Source organism: Prinia subflava, chromosome 5, assembly GCF_021018805.1.
Source record: "Prinia subflava isolate CZ2003 ecotype Zambia chromosome 5, Cam_Psub_1.2, whole genome shotgun sequence".
NCBI lineage: Eukaryota > Metazoa > Chordata > Aves > Passeriformes > Cisticolidae > Prinia > Prinia subflava.
Window position 1 is genome coordinate 46420517 of NC_086251.1, and position 16392 is coordinate 46436908.

At 42.0% G+C, this 16392-nt stretch overlaps 1 protein-coding gene across 8 annotated transcripts in view; it reads right to left on the reverse strand.

Annotated features, from left to right (window-relative positions):
• Nucleotides 1-16392, reverse strand: part of FOXN3 (forkhead box N3) — a 210093-nt gene that overhangs the window by 90058 nt on the left and 103643 nt on the right. For all 8 annotated transcript variants that reach the window (XM_063399185.1, XM_063399187.1, XM_063399186.1 and 5 more), the window contains one exon: nt 16237-16373. In XM_063399185.1, coding sequence (XP_063255255.1) covers nt 16237-16373 — 137 coding nt within the window. The remainder of the gene's footprint in view (nt 1-16236; nt 16374-16392) is intronic.

The following is a 16392-nucleotide window of genomic DNA, read 5'->3' on the forward strand; positions in this document are numbered from 1 at the left end:
AACAAGTCCAAAGATGACAATGCAACTCAAAGAAAGGTATGCAGGATGCACTATTTTAATGGCTTTTGTAGGAAAGATTATTCTCTGTGTGTTCCCCAATCTTGCCCATTGTTCAAGCTACTGTAGCCTATGTGTCAAGGTGATGCTTGCTAACCTCTCAATGCCACACTGGAAAACAGCCTTAAGCCTTGAACTTAGAGGTTTTCTCAAACCTTAATGATTCCATTACTTGCCTATGAAAGTAGTTTTAACAAAGGCTTATGTGAAACGCAGAAGGGAAATCAAGAGCATGATACAGCTCATTGCACCTTCATTATGAGAAACTTCCCTAAACTTGTAGGCTTCCCTAAACTTGTAAGCAAAAGTTTCAAGCCTGCCTGCACAAGTGTTTTGCACTAAGAAGTTCCACTGAAAAAGTAACAAAAGAAAAAAGCTGGTAATACATAACAGCTGCGTGATCCCTACAAAACTATTGACTCTAAGCCATCCAAGAGAAACAGCTTTTTAGGAATGGCAGAAGAAGTGTCACTATTTCACACAGTCTTGCACAAATAGACTGCATCAAAACATTTCCTTTAAGTTCACAACATTTCTAATTCTTTTTGGTAGTTCCCCTTTTGTAATTTTCCTTCTGAGGGAGAGGAAGAGGGAGTATCTCTCTTTGTGCTGTCTCTCAGTAAACTCCAGTCTTCAGTCCCAGACCATTATGGTGTTACATGAGTGTGTATTGTGGTCTCTTCAACAGGGCAGCAAGGATTAGTGCCTGCTTCCCTCTCTGAGGAAGAAAACGACGTTCACCACTATGGCCCTGACCGGAGATGGTGCTTTTCACTGAAGTAGGAACTGCCTGATCTGCATCTTTGAGAAGGCCAACAAACAGAAACTGGCAGTGAAATTCATCTGTAGGATGGGTCATGAAAGGGTGACTCCAGTGCCAGTTTCATAGTAACCACCGGGGAAAGAAGTTTACCCAAAGGAAAAGAGGGAGTTCAATCTGCCTCCTTTTCTTGGCTTCCCTTTTAAAGAATACAAATAAGCTTCCTGAAAAACAACAGGCCTTTTGATGAGGTAATAGCTTTCCTCCATGTTTTTGTTTGTTTGTTGAAAACACTTGGATTTCACAGGAAGCAGAAACACAACCGGGGATCAACTTCATTAAAGAACCTTAAAAATCAACAGGACACACATCTCTTACTTCAGCCACTAAACTGGATTGTCTCACTGGCTCGAGCAAAACTGCTGAATTATTTCCCTAACAAAAGAAAGGCGCTTTTAGGTCCTATAATCTCATTTCAAATCCTTTTACCCACTCCCTTCCCTTTTTGGCCTTGAAATTGCAATCCTCTTTCGGGACTAATCTCGGGACTAATTGGTGCCAGCACTCCAGTCTCTCTCGCCATTTCGTCCCCTCCCTGTTGCATTGTTCAGGTGCCGAAAAGGACAGCAAGGCCAGGGTTCAGTGCCCCCGTAATGAGTCTGTTCCTACACAGTAACTGTTAATAATTAGCAGGAAGCATTTTGTCTTTAAATTGCACAGCATGTGCAGTACCATTTCACAGAGGCAGAGAATCGCTTCACTGTTGCTGATGAAGCTCCCCAGGTCTGTGGGTGATGTGGAGGCTGGAGGGCAGCGTGCAGGGTGCCAAGCCCAGGCCAAGCCTCCCCCCGGGCACACAGGGTGGCACAGGTAGTGCCAGCCCCTCCAGAGCTCCCCATGGCAGGAAGGGAGGGAACGGGGAGCACCCTGCACACATCACCTGTAGCAGCTGCCAAGGAATGCATCAACGTGATGGGACTAAGTTGGTGTGGTGAAAGGACAGTCTGTGTTTAAGAAAAATTCCAGAATACAATTCCCTGAAGAGTAACAAGAAAAGAGGAGTTTTAAGAAAGCCTGCTACTTTTCAGCTCATGACTGTATTTGCAGGTAGTGCCAAAAAGGAACAATTACTTCTCTTACCAAGGGAATAGCAGTGCTGACTGTTTTCCATTTTCTGACATTTTCTCAGACTTGGAAGTAAAATTAGTTTTTCTGTATTTGGAAACTTCAATCTAGGAAGTGCATTAAAACAAAACCATAAAAAAGCTGTTTCCAACGGATGTTCATTTCCAGCAAACCTAAGGCTAACCTTGAGTTTTGATTCAGGCAAAATAAGCCAAAAGCTTCAGAAGTTTTCAAAGCTTCAGAAGTTTTGTTTTTACATTTCGTTTTGACACGCTGATATCGTATAGTGCCTTCTACTGTCCTGAAGCTGAAGGCCAACACTAGAAACTCCATCTGAGATACACACTGCTTCCATGATGCCCCCCAGCTGTGCTTTGGAGTTTAACCACAACTGGGACTAAAATCACATTCCTATTCACTACTGTCTTTAGACATCTATGAGGAGGTATGTGATATGTTATGAAGAATGGATTAGCATCAAAAAAGGAAAATTATACAACTTGCTTCACTCTCCTGAAAGATCAACACTTCTCGAGGAACATCAGTGAGAGACAAGCTGTCAGATGTTGAGACTCCTGCAGAGGTCAACACCCTCAAGTATCACTAGATTTAGGGAATCTACCATTACTGCAAAGATAGCACCAAAGATATGTGTGTAGAAAGGAATGCTCAGCCAGCCATCTCACTACCATTGGAGAAAAAAGCAGTCTGTCACTGCAAGAACCTTCTGGCATGGTGTGGGTATATACCTGTTACACAGTAAGAACACATCGTTTACCTCCTGTCACAGAAATTGATAGCAAGTATGAATACAGAGCTAAAATTACTGATGATTTTTCTTAGTTTGCACCATAGCTTGAAGTCGAGTGGTGTCTCAGTGGCTCAGTTAAGGTGGGCAATAATTTAAGGGTAATAAGTAAATTCTGCACACATTATTATCCTTGGAATGCTAGACTTTCTCAATACACTAAAGCCATCCACAATGCAACACCTTGCTAAAGAATTCATATTATAGATCAGCTGGAATAAAGGCATTTAAATTTTCCATTTCTTGAAAATGCAGTTTGCAAATGTGCTTGAGATCCACCATTTATTTCTGTTTGCCTTTGTGTCACAAATTTCAGACTAAGGGCTCTCCTCAGGTCATCCAATTCAGCTTTCTGCCAGCAGAAAACTCTTTCCTACAGTCAATTTTCTGGAATTTTATTGAGTCTGCTTTTCAGCAGTCTACCAGATGGATTTCAGACAATTTCCTTCAAGGGACTAATTCAGTCTAGTAAGTTCATTATTTGCACCTGGTCATCAACCAAGGAAAGATAAGCCACGGTATATGTACTTGTCTCCTCCTCATACACTATTAAAACGGGAAGTTTTCCATCCTGGTGTCAAAATCTGTTCACAGCAGTAATACAACAGTAGCAGAGAGAGATCCCCATGAAAATCAAGCAACTGTGCCTACAGAGAGATATTATTAACTTGTGTATGGCATCAAAGCAACCTCCCTTTTCTACACCATAGTTTTAAACCTGATGATCAGAAGACAGCAAGTGAAGACCAGTTCTTGTTGACAGTCCCCTCTCCTCAGGTCAGCGTCCCTGGGTAGTGTTTGTCTGCTTCAATGCAGTCCAAATGCCAGTGCCAGCCCAGGCTGCTGCACTGCTGCTGCATTAGAACACCAGGCTGAAAGATGCTGCAGAATGCCGAGCTGTGCCTTGCAAATGACTCTTTTTCACCAAGCTTGTGAACACCAAGTAACCATGAAGTTAAGTATTATTTTCCCCTGCTCTACCTGACACTGGAAGACTTCTCTACAGCATTTAAGTGACTTGAAAAAACAAGTCTGCAAGTCAAGAAACCTTAAAGGCGGGTTTGTAGTACTCACCCAAACAGATTATAATGGAGGCAATACTAAGCATGATGATGCCTCCATGCTCTTCTGGAGAGAATAAGCCCTGGGAGCCAAACATAGCATAAATTTGCCAGCATGGCACCGTACCAGCTCAGTAAGATTATGGCTCAATGATGGGCTTTCACTGGTAGGAATGCTTTAAGAAAGCCCTTGCCCTTGGCAAGCCCCAATACCTTAAAAAGCTCCCACAACAAATCACCAGGCTCACACTTATAGCACAACTACACAAGTGCCTTCACCAGCACAACTAAGAGGACAGTTCGCTAGTCTACAAGGACAGCAAGAGCATCCTAAAATGACTTTTTAAGTCATTTTAAGATGACTTAGAATGAAAGAAAAAACAAAGAAAACACACCAAATCTCCCAACAAATCTCCAAATCAAAGCTCAAAAGCAACCCTCTGCTGAACAATCAGGTGATACTGCTCCAAGGGTCTTCAAAGCTCAACACAAACCAAACTCCTAGAGCTCTTGTTCCATGTAATTACAAAACACAGAGCTCTTCAATACAAATTGCTCCATTTCTAAAGTGGAGTTTTGACAGTGATATCCCCAGGTGACAGAAAAAGACCGGTTCTAACACTTCCAGGTGAAATTTCCAGTTTCTTTCCCCCTCAAATCTGACCATCTATATATGAAGGCAAAAGCAGCACAATGTACTTAATAATTAAAAGATCTACATTGCTTTAGCAATATAGCTGACTGTGGCTCTTAAACTATCATGGAATAAATGTGTTTGTATAAAGTCTTCCTTTTACATTATATTATACTTGAAAGTTGCAAAATAAAAGCTGGCTACTCCAGAAGCTTTGTTTGTTATTAATTCCCTTAAGTTTAGAAAATTATTTCATTCTAATTAATTGTTTTATTTATTTTTTTAATCTCATGAGAAAAATGGTCCTTTTCATCTTTCATATGCAAAATAGCTAAAGAGAGAACAATTTTTTTTATAGAGAAGGAACTTCAATTAATAGAGATCCTAAATACTTGGGGAGCTGTTATGAATTTTGCCATTGATCAGACAGCTGCCTGAAAAAAAAGTGCCTTTTCAGGAAAGTTACATAATCAAAAGTAACCTAATTCCTTTTTGTTTGTATTTTTTTCTCCATCTGCTTATCCAGATTAAACATAAAAATTAACGAAACCCAAATGATGTCAAATTCACTAAATTTACATTTCTCTTTCAAATACTTTTACTGGAACCTGCATCCTGCACTGCCATCGGTTATGAATTCCCAATGCTCCTGGACATTTGAAAGTGTTGTTACATTTTTAACAACCCAACCTTCAGTATCTGCATTACTATGCAATTAATTTTTCTAAATTCCATACATTCTGTCTTAAAAAGCACCATGCTCACCATCACACTAAACTAAACCATAGAATTATATACACTTCTTAACACTGAAGTGGAAGTGTCAAAATGAGAGTCTGTTCTGAGCATCTTAGTTTTCAAACTAATCTTAGGAAGTTCTCCACCAAGCCTGTAACCACAGAATTTCTTTTGGAAGGATATATAATGGAATTGTGATAAAAATAGTTACAGAAAAAAAGCAGTGAGAGGCGTAGAGCTCTGCAATATTTATATCACCCAGGCAGACAACACAGAGAACCCATCAGTGAGGTTAAAAACTGCAGCACAGGGAACAACTGACAACAGCAGTCAGGGGCCATAAGAAACAAATGTAAAACCCCACCAGCTGCATAAAATTGGACACTGACTACTACCTTTAAAACTAGGCAGAATGATAAATTACAGTTATTCTACTTTTACAAATAAAGTCCATGTAGTCCTGATTCTAATACCAAAAATATGTCATACAAGCTAATGAAAGGAAAATTGAACAAGTGCACGCATGCTGCAGCAAGCCAAGAAAGAAATACATTTACAATTGTATTAGCAAGACCCACTGGCTGTGCTATCTTGGATGCTTTAAGAGCAGAGCAATAAAAAATTACCATACATAACTGCACTGTTCATATGAGCTGACAGAGTGTGTACTGGCAATTAACAGGAGGGGATTGCCAACAAAGCAGAAATGAGTCAGGATGAAAAGAAAGGAAAGATCTTTTATAAAGCTCTGATCCACACTCATATCTGAGATGGCCAACCTCTTCAGTCATTCACCTTTCACAAAGGAATAAAGGATCTTAATGCATGGAGCTGGAAACCATGCTCCCTTGTAAACAGATACACAGGTGTATGTGAGTGTATGTGACAATCCAAACACCTTCAGAGAGCTGGGCTGCAGCCCTACCCATCCTCCTCTTCTGGTATCCCCAAGTAATTCATCAACAAAATGAACTCCCCTAACGTGTTTGCTAGTCAAACCACGGGCACAAACCCACTTCACACTAGTTGTCTGAAGCAATTCTCCTATCACTGTTCTCTGAGAATTTGCCCTTTTGTAATGAAAATAGGTCACCTGCCCTAAAACAGTACATTTTGTTTCTAAGTGCAAAAGAGAACAGCTTTCCTGGCAGCCAGGCTGTCTTTCTGACATAAAAAGTACATTGCAGTATATACACAGATCTGTGCACTGAAACCCCTGGAGATTTGCACATTTATTACTAAAACCATATGCAGTCATAGGGAAAAAGCCTCGGACACAAAATAGGGAATCTTATCAAAAGAAGAACAACATGAAAACCACCAAACTGGATGAAACCCACAGCCTTGTTTAGTTCAGGGTTTCTATGACCTACTGCCAAAGATGAATTTTTCACATAAAGTTGTGGAAGAGCAACATAACATAGTACAGTAAATTTGTGCTTGCTTCTACAGCCCATGTGGACTTAACTATTGGTCAGATTGATTTAAACCTAAAAATCCCACAAGGACTAAAATCTTCTTCCAGATGCACTTGTATTCGCTGTGGACATAGTAATTAAACAAAATTTCACCTTTTGTAGGATTACCACATAATCATTAGCCTCAACATTTTACACCAGTAGCAAGAAAAACAAAACAAAACAAACAAAACAACAACAACAAAAAAACCCACAAAAAAACCCACACAAAAACCTCACAAAAAACCCCCACAAAAACAAACAAACAAACACCCACAAACCACAAAAAAACCAACCAACCAACCAAAAAACACCAAAGAGGAAAATGCTGCATTTCACAAACAGGTTCACAATTCAGAAACACCACAAATGCCACCAGTGAGTACCACACACATACATACTGGTCTCAGGGACACCTGGAACAGAAAGCAAGCCAACAAGAGTTTCTTGAAATCTATTTAAAATATGGCCCCTGAATTCTCACTTGTGTTTTGCTGTAACAAAACTACCTGAGAGAACTATGGGGTTTCAAAAATAAAGTCAAAACATCTGTGAAAAAATACACTACAGATAATCAAATATAACCTCCAGAGTTTCATCAGAACTTTACTGAAAAGGAACAAGAAGTGCAAGTGCTGAGTACTCCGTTTAGCAAGGGGAAAGGGAAACAACCATTTTATCAAGTCATGGTAGCACTGAACACAGTGGACAGGCAAAGAGACATACCTCTCATCCTCTGTTCTTTTACTCCAGGAAAAACAGGTAGTGAGAAAAACAATCTGTGTTCCCAGGCACAGAGAATTTGAGGAGAATAGAAATTTCTCTACTAAGGACCCTCCAACACCTCCAAAACTCAGCTTTTATATAAGTACTTTATTCTGATTAAACAAGCAGCTTGATTTTTCCAAGTCAGAATTCAAAACCCAAGTGTAAAGAAGTTTTTGTATTAAGAAAGATTCCATGCTTTTTGTTCCAAAAGTTTAGAAAAAGATGTTTTAATACCATTTAAGCCCTTTCTAGTTTTATTCATCTGAACCCTGGAGGTTCCTGTGAAAGGAAACAATGAGCAAAACCCGCAAGCTTTATTCCTACAAAAGTCAGTTCCATCAAAATAGGAGAAATACCACTTTTACTTAGGATCATACAGAGGGCAGATTCACACTCACTGCAAACTGGATACAACAGGAATCCAGGTGTCATGGTCATAGAGTTATAAAAGCCAGGAAAAACATGGTCAGTAATCACAACTTGCATGAAACAACTCCAGCCTTGAGTTGAAGCTTTCTGACAAGAGAAGTCGTAACTGATGATGACAAAAAGCATGATTCAATCATTCAAATACTAACAAAAGAAATTATGCCAAAATGTGCTTTCTTTAAAGAAATTAATAAACCTGCCTTCTCCAGAAAAGAAATCAAACAGTCCATAGATACTACACCACTGCCATACAGCACCCTGTATATACACATATGCATATGGATACAACACACACCCCAGAAAAAGTGAATTGGTCAATAAAGATTCAAAAGGACTAACCCACTAAAACTTTTTGGAGCTTTTTATCTGAAAACACATAGATACTGAAGAAATACAACATCTGTGTCTTAAAAAAAATTCACAGAAATACTGGCTGATACTTGGAGAAATACTGGGTCTAATACACAGGCAGGGATTATGGATACACCCAACACAGGCAGGGAATGAAACTGCACTTTCTTTTAAGTGTATGTGTGAGATAACTGGAAACACCATCAGAGCAAGCCTGGCTTAGTATATGGGTGACCCTTACAAATGGGAGATGAGGGAATCAGAGGATTTTGTGCAGGACAAGGACCCTCTGGTCTGTGGGGTCCAAATGTATTTGTACCTTCCCCTGAAGCCAAAGTCTTCCCAGCTGTGCCAGAGTCCAGGCTGACAGTCCACCATGTAGCTCAGTTTTGTACTTCTGCTGGCTAACACAAGGCCTGATGGGCCACCTCGATCACCTGGATGCCACCTAGCTAGCATTCTCCACAGTCATCCTATGAGCAGCAACAAAATGTGACCCTCTTATGCTCTGCTTCCCATTAACACCATACAGAGAAAAGAGGAAATGGTTCTCACTGGCCATGCTCAGCTTCCAGGATATTTCTCTACGGACAACCAGGATTTTCAGTACATCTGTCACTTTCTGTTATGACCTGGGGAGAAGATGGGTCACCTGCAATCAGTTCCTACAGCTCTTGGAGTCAAGTGGACTATCCCAAGTCTGCCTGAGCTCTTCCCTTAGCCAAGGCCTTTGAACCTGTGTGCAAAACTGGCATTATCAAAGAAAGATTACATATGGAACAAATTGGTTACACAAATATGGGGAGTTTTGCATAAACTACAACAGCTGCCTCACATTTTAAACATGTTTTCTATTCTCTAAAACATATTAAAAGGCTAGGTGAAATGATGAAAGGTCCACACAGGCTTTTGTTTAAGAGAGAGCTGCAATTCTTGGAAAGAGTCAATGCCCCTTAAGTTTGATTTAAACAAATACTAAATAAACAATAAAGAGTTAAACTGTAGAATGCCTTAAAATCCTAACCATTACAAGTAAAGCCATTCCTTCCTTATCTACTGTTTGAAAGATTCAAATTACTTTAATATCTTTTACTAATAGTTTATGACTATTAGCATAACTTTAGAAATTGTTCTATGAATGTCATTCTTACAACAGAACTACAAGTAATGTGAGTTTCCCTGTCAATTTTTCTTTATATAAACACCAAAGGAAAGAAAAGTCCAGTAACTAATAGAGAAGTGAAGAAAACCTAAAAGAAAGAACAAGTGCATAATGAAAAATAAATTTAAAAAAATTAACTTGAGTTATGGAAACACAAAAAAACCCTTTTCTTAATCCAACAGCAGCAAGACATGACATACTATGATACTGTTTGTGGCCTCCCAAGTTTCACAAGTCTGTTTTCAAATTCAGAAGTCAGATGATTTCCATGGCTGTAATATTATATGATTAACAAATGTGATGCTCATGTTGATGACTGCTCATGGCACACTCTTTCCCGAGTCTGAATTTTCAGCTACTGAAACTTCAGTGAACTGTTCCTGAACACTGCTCAGGCCTCCCCATCCACACAAGTGCTGCAGTTGTCACAGTGGCACAATGGCTGTAATGGCACGCAGGGTGACAGATCCACTCACGCTGCCCAGGGACCAAGGGCGAGGTGTCCCTCACAGCCTCTGCTTTTTGCTGCACCACACAGCTCACCCACTGTGCAACCCTGCCCTCCCTGCACCAGCACACACTCCTGGGACAGCAAGGAAGAGGCATGAGGAGCTGCAGAAAAAGGCTCAGAAGCACAGTAACCATGTGCTTCAAGTTCTGCAGTCAGCAACTCACAGCTCTGTCAATGAGGCCACTCTAAAAATTTTCATACTGAAACACCCAGGCCAACAGAGGGTTTTACAAACAAAGTAACAAAAATTTCAAAACACATCCCTACACTTTCTTTTTTCCCATGAACTTAGTGGAAATATCTACGGTACCATTCCAAGTTATCTTTGGAATAAGGCTATATTTATCTACAGAAGGCACAGAGGAGTGGAAAAGGAGCCTAAAAAGCCAAGTAACTGGAAAGACTTTTCAACAAATGGAACTATGAAAAATAATGACATAAAGCAAGGAGCTGGTGTTTGCCCGGCATCTAGAGAAAGATGACAGACTAAGGACCCTGCTTTACCAAAGTCTACACACATGCAAACAAAACAAAGACTCAACCAAATCTTCTTGTATTTGGCAAATGCAAAACATGACATTTCTTCTTTTGGGGGGTATGGATGGGAAAGAATTGAAAACATTTCAGCTGAGAAGGTTCAGAAGCATGTCATTAATTTTTAGAGGAATGATGACGTGATTAGAGGGTTATTTGTATTTCTACCAGACAATCCTGCATGAAACTATTATGTTAGAGAGATCAGATTCAGACTTGCTGCTCCTCTTTTTCTGTCCAGGATCTGTGGCCATCTTTCCGAATTTATCTTTCCTCCCTACACATCCTTCATAGCATAAGGTGTAAAAAAGAGGAAAAAAAAAAGAAAGAAAGAAAAAAAAAAGAAAAGAAGTCTTCTAAAAGCTAAGAAGAGTTGATGTGTTTTGTTTCCTGAAACTATGTTCAGTGGGATCACAGAAGTCTAATGGTTAAAGAACTGATAAGAATATGATAGAAACCAAGTCCTGGATTGGCAAATCCTCAAGTACTTATGCACTTACCAGTGCATTCACTCGAGCAAAAGTTCTCTTTGCTATTTGTACTTGACACCAAACTAAACCAATATTATCTAATTTGCCAGAAAACAGAAATAAAGTAGCATAATCCAAAGTACAGATGCTCTTCAAATTAAGGCATGTGATGGTGGCACAGGGCACACCTATGAAGAACTTGTATTCTCTGTGATCTCACAAACTACAAAACTATGAAAACAGCAAAACAAAAATTCCCCAAAGACTCCACCTTAACTCCACACTGAGAGAAGGAATCTGATTCTGACTCTGCATAGGAAGTAAAGTTGTTAGATCATTCTTGATAAAGCGGTTGTAACATGCACAGAAATTAGTATCAGACTACCCTATGATCAGCTTCATTTCCTATCAAAAGCAAGAACAGTAACACAGAATTAAATCTGTGTTTCCAGACTGCAAAGGACAACTAAATCATGTTTTTTCTATGTTCCTTCTTGCAGTGAGACACCCTGCAAAGTCTTTTAGTGAATGGGAGAAGTTGTTTCACTGGCTTTCCCATATGGCCACAGATAATTTCTGATCTCAACTTATAAAGTGTACAGATAGGAAAGGTGCTTATAATGTACCTAATATGATAACCTACAGCTTCGATGCAGGTTTAGCTTCAATAAACAACTGCAAAAGGTGGAAGTTGTGATAGTAAAATCAAAACCTGCAAATATTTCAGGTTTTTGTTCCAGCGGTTTCCTCAGCAGCTGATCTATAACAGCCGCCCTCTTGCGAACCCGTGGCCATTTCATAGCCCTGGCACAGCTTCCAAGCTCCCCATCCTGAGGGGGCTGGATGTGAACTGCATCCCACAGCACATGGCAGTCCCAGGCTCTCAGTCCCTCCTGACGCAGAACCAAGCCCACTCAAGGAGCTGTTCCACTGGGAAGGAGCAAACCAACAAGGAACCTAACAAAGCCTTTATGAACAGGCAGCCTAGGGAAGCTCAAGAAATAAACACCTCTTTAGTTTCTATCCAGGGCATGTTAGCAATTTCATCAATTACAAAACAGATCTGTCAACATTTGACACTGCTCTAACTAACTACAATTAGGAAAACACACTGAAAAAATGAAAAGTCATGAAATAATTATCCACAAGTCTATAAAGCAAATATTCCTGGGTAGTCATCCAAATTTTCAAATATTTTTTATTACTCTGTGAAAATAATAATTTCTGTTTAGATTACATTTTCTGTACAAAGAATACAATGAGAAATACAACTGAGAAATAGCCCCATGTAACATATACAGGAAAAAATCCATTTCAAGACCTCCTCCAAGCACTACTAGAAGAGAAAATCCACCAACACTTCATCTAGAGTCAGAAAACTGGAAATAAAACCCATAGATGAAGTATCAAGTCACTGAATTGTATAGTTATTTAACCAAGCATGTGTCTGTAAATATATTTCAAAGTTGTTATTGCCAACATAATTGTAAAATTTAAGAAGAAACACATTAGTCTAACATAGATGTTTTTCCACACCAAGGAGAGCCTTTCCTTTGTAATGATGTGTACCACTGCTAGTTCACTCTTGAAATTCATCATAAATTACATGCTTCATGACATATGCTTCAATTAGAAGAACCAGATAAAAACTCAAGGCGTTTTGTTTGTTTGTTGTAAGTATTGTTAAGAACACACATCCAAGCCAATTAAAATGAGGTAATTCACCTTGTAATATTCTACTTCTTCTCTTCTTACAGCTTACAGATAACCTTTGCCCTGAATTGAAGCAGCAATTCAGACAACTGCAGTCTGAAGTTCCTTCTTACATACAAACAGCAGGGTTGCCTTTTCCCCCAGAATGTCTTCTATACATGGAACCCAATGTAGTCCAAATATCGTAGCTTGAGTAATTTTATTTTAAATGATACTGGTATAACACTGACGCAGCCATCCAAATGTGTGGGTTCACATCATGAAATTCCTTCATAAAAGATCCACCCCTGTCATGTTTATGCAAGATGCTCTACTGAAGTGATGCAACTGAATTATGTGATGTAATTAACTCAGTTCAGGAAAAGGAGAATTTGTGTATTCAGTGATCATCTCGCTTGGGATATTTTTACAATGCATTCCTCCACTCTGTGCTCAATTCAACTCTAAGCCGCTTATGCAGATACTAAACAGAATACGTGATTCATTTGTGAATCTTTATTATTTTAAAATATCTGATAAAAACAAGGAATAGGTCAATTTGCCACTGTGGAATTTCACCAACTGACCCTTATAAATATTGTTCCCAGAGACAGGAATAATACTGGCAAATTATCTGGTTGCAGATATAGTTAATTAATATCAAGTGACATAGCATCTCTTAGTTGTGGACTTCCATTACATAAGATGGACAGCAAACGCTCTGCCACCCAAGGATTTTTTCTAAATGTACTTTCTTTACCATAAGAAAAATTCCCCTTGGAATTTGTTACTATGACGATGTATTGCTCTGGAGATCTGACTACAGTGGAGGGGATTTACATTTTCTACTCTTACTGAAGTCTTTGTACACATGAGAAAGCAATCACTTACATATGGGATTACTGTTTTTTTCCAGATGCACGAGAATGTTCAACTCGTTCAGAATATATTGGAAATATATTCAGAAAATTACCATGTAACTGCCAATCCAGAATTAATTCAAAAGTCACTGATAGCCTAGACCAGCTTCATGCTGATGTTTTACCAGTCATTAGTAGCAGAATGAATAAATATTTTAGAATACAATGGGGATATTAAGTTTTATTTAACAGTGGAAGTGCTGAAAGATAGCCAACTAAGAGGATCACTGAGACCACAATTTCTTCATATAAAACCTGGCCTTTGTTGTATTTGCTAGAAATTTGCTCCTTCAACCACACAAGCTCTTTGTTTTATGATGCAGTCATCACAAGGAAGACACCAAAGCACTTGGCAGCACAAGCAGCGTAGCAGCAGTTTGGATATCCCATGAATTCCAAGGAGAAAAAGTTTCCCTTTCAGTTTTGGGACTTGCTTGTCCTTTTCCCTTGCTCAGCTACACTGGGCAGTGGTGAAGCAGGTGATTGAAATCCATTTCTTACATCCCACGCTGTCTGGCACATGCCAGTATTCCTCTCCTTTCCCACTCATGGGAGCAGGCTGTGAGGTTCGGGACACACACCCCACTGGAAGAGGGCAACAACCTCTGCCCAAGGTCTGTGACTGGGCAGGCATCCTTTGGCACACACACCAAGCACAGAGCAGCAGTGGGCACACGGCTGTGCAGGGTGGGGACAGGGCAGCAGTGGGCACACGGCTGTGCAGGGTGGGGACAGGGGAGCAGTGGGCACACGGCTGTGCAGGATGGGGACAAGGGAGCAGTGGGCACACGGCTGTGCAGGGTGGGGACAGGGGAGCAGTGGGCACACGGCTGTGCAGGATGGGGACAAGGGAGCAGTGGGCACACGGCTGTGCAGGGTGGGGACAGGGCAGCAGTGGGCACACGGCTGTGCAGGGTGGGGACAGGGGAGCAGTGGGCACACGGCTGTGCAGGGTGGGGACAGGGGAGTAGTGGGCACACGGCTGTGCAGGATGGACACAGGGGAGCAGTGGGCACATGGCTGTGCAGGATGGGGACAGGGCAGCAGTGGGCACACGGCTGTGCAGGTCACAGGGTAGCCACCCCCTTGTGCACTCCCTGACACCCAGGCCAGACCAGAGGGTGTCTCTAAGGATTCCTCCCCGCCAGGACTGCCCACAGCAGTGCTGCTGCATTGCTTCCTTCAGCCTAGCTGTCCATGTCGTTGCTCCTGCCAGCAACATCTGCCACCAAATAGCACAGCGGTTCTGGCAAACCCAGCCCACTGAGTCGACACTCACCTCAGCCATAAAAAACGGTAGATCCTCTGGCTTTCAACTGCATCTGTGTGCTGGATTTTTTTGTTTGTGGGGATTAGAAGGAATCAAAATCCCTCCATTTCTATGTCAGATGTGCATTGCACTTCTACTCAATAATAAATCTGTATGAGCATAATTAAAATACTCTTTAAAAGGCAGCAGTAACGATAAAGCAAGCGTCAAGAAAGGCCATGCTTTGTTCAAATGCACAAATTACAGTTTTAATCCATTATCAAAATTATTTATTTGTCCTTCTGCAGAGCACACTAGTGTCGGGGGGGTGGTACTTCTACAGGTAGTAATAAGGACAGTGTTTCCCAAGCACCCCACGGAACACCAGGACAGCCGGGCTGCATCGCCTTGGGACCCTGCAGCCTCATTGCTCCCCGGTTTCCAAAGGAAAATCCAGGGGGCCAGGGGAATCCCCGGCCGCTGGGGCGATGCCCCGACACAGCAGCGGGCCCAGGGCCCCACTGCCAGCGCCGGGCCGGGATCGCCGTTACCGCGGCAACGGCGCGGCCGAGCCCCGCGGGCCCGTGACGCGGGCGCGGAGCGGCCCGCGCGTTGCCGGGGAGACGCCCCGTCGCCACGGCGACCGCACGCCGCCCTCCCCGGCCGCCAGCCCCACCGCTAACGCGGAAAAACAATAAAAACCACCTCAGCCGCCACCAGAGCCCTCAGCGTCACCGCTCAGTCCCGGTGCTGCTGCGGGCCCAGCTGCGGCTGGCTCATCACACCTTCCTCATACTGAGGGGGGTGGGCCAGCACGGGCCATGAACCGCATTCCCGGCCCCTACCAGCATGGAGCAGAAAGCAGTTCTGCCAAACCTCAGCGCCTGCTTTCCTGCCTGGTGGATGGCAGCCATAGATTATGTCTTACTAGCACTGGGAGTAAGTGAAGGCCACATCAAAAAAGGCAAAAGAAACAGAAAAACCCCATCCCATGTCTGCTTCACTGAAGCAATGGAGAAAGTCCAGGCTAATCCTAAAGGCCACCACGGGTGCCTATCCACCACAAAGGGCTGCCCAAGCCACCCGGGCACCGGCTCACCTGGTGGACACCTCGTGGCTGCACAGGCACCATCGGCCATCACCTCTCCCAGGAAAAGACTGAGCCCATCTCCTCTGAGTGAGTGAGGGAATGATGCCTTCACCAAACGGCATCAGCGGGCACTTCAGAGCTCTCTGCTTATCTGAATGTTCAGGCCTCCCTCTGCCAAGCGGCTACCGGAGGAAGCCTGCAGGCTCTGCCGGGGGACCTTGCTGACGCCAGCAGGACACGAGCAGGTAAACGGTGTCCCAGACACACAGAACACGGCCAGGCCACGGCCAGTGCTCCCGGGCTTCCCACACCAGCACAGTCCAAACTGCATTGCTTGAGCACATTTAGTGTCTTACTCAAGAATCATACACAACACTGCAGGAAAATCATTTAGAGTTGTAAAATGCATCTAGTGCTTACCTTTGATATGCCTGAGGAGATGTGGGAGGTGTATTGAACACATGCGAATATGGGTGATAGGGTGTCTTTTTCAAAGCCTGAATAAGATTTTGTCTATATTCTGGGTCTATACACCACAAGGACCCCTTTCCAATACTCTGCAAAGAGAAAAGAATT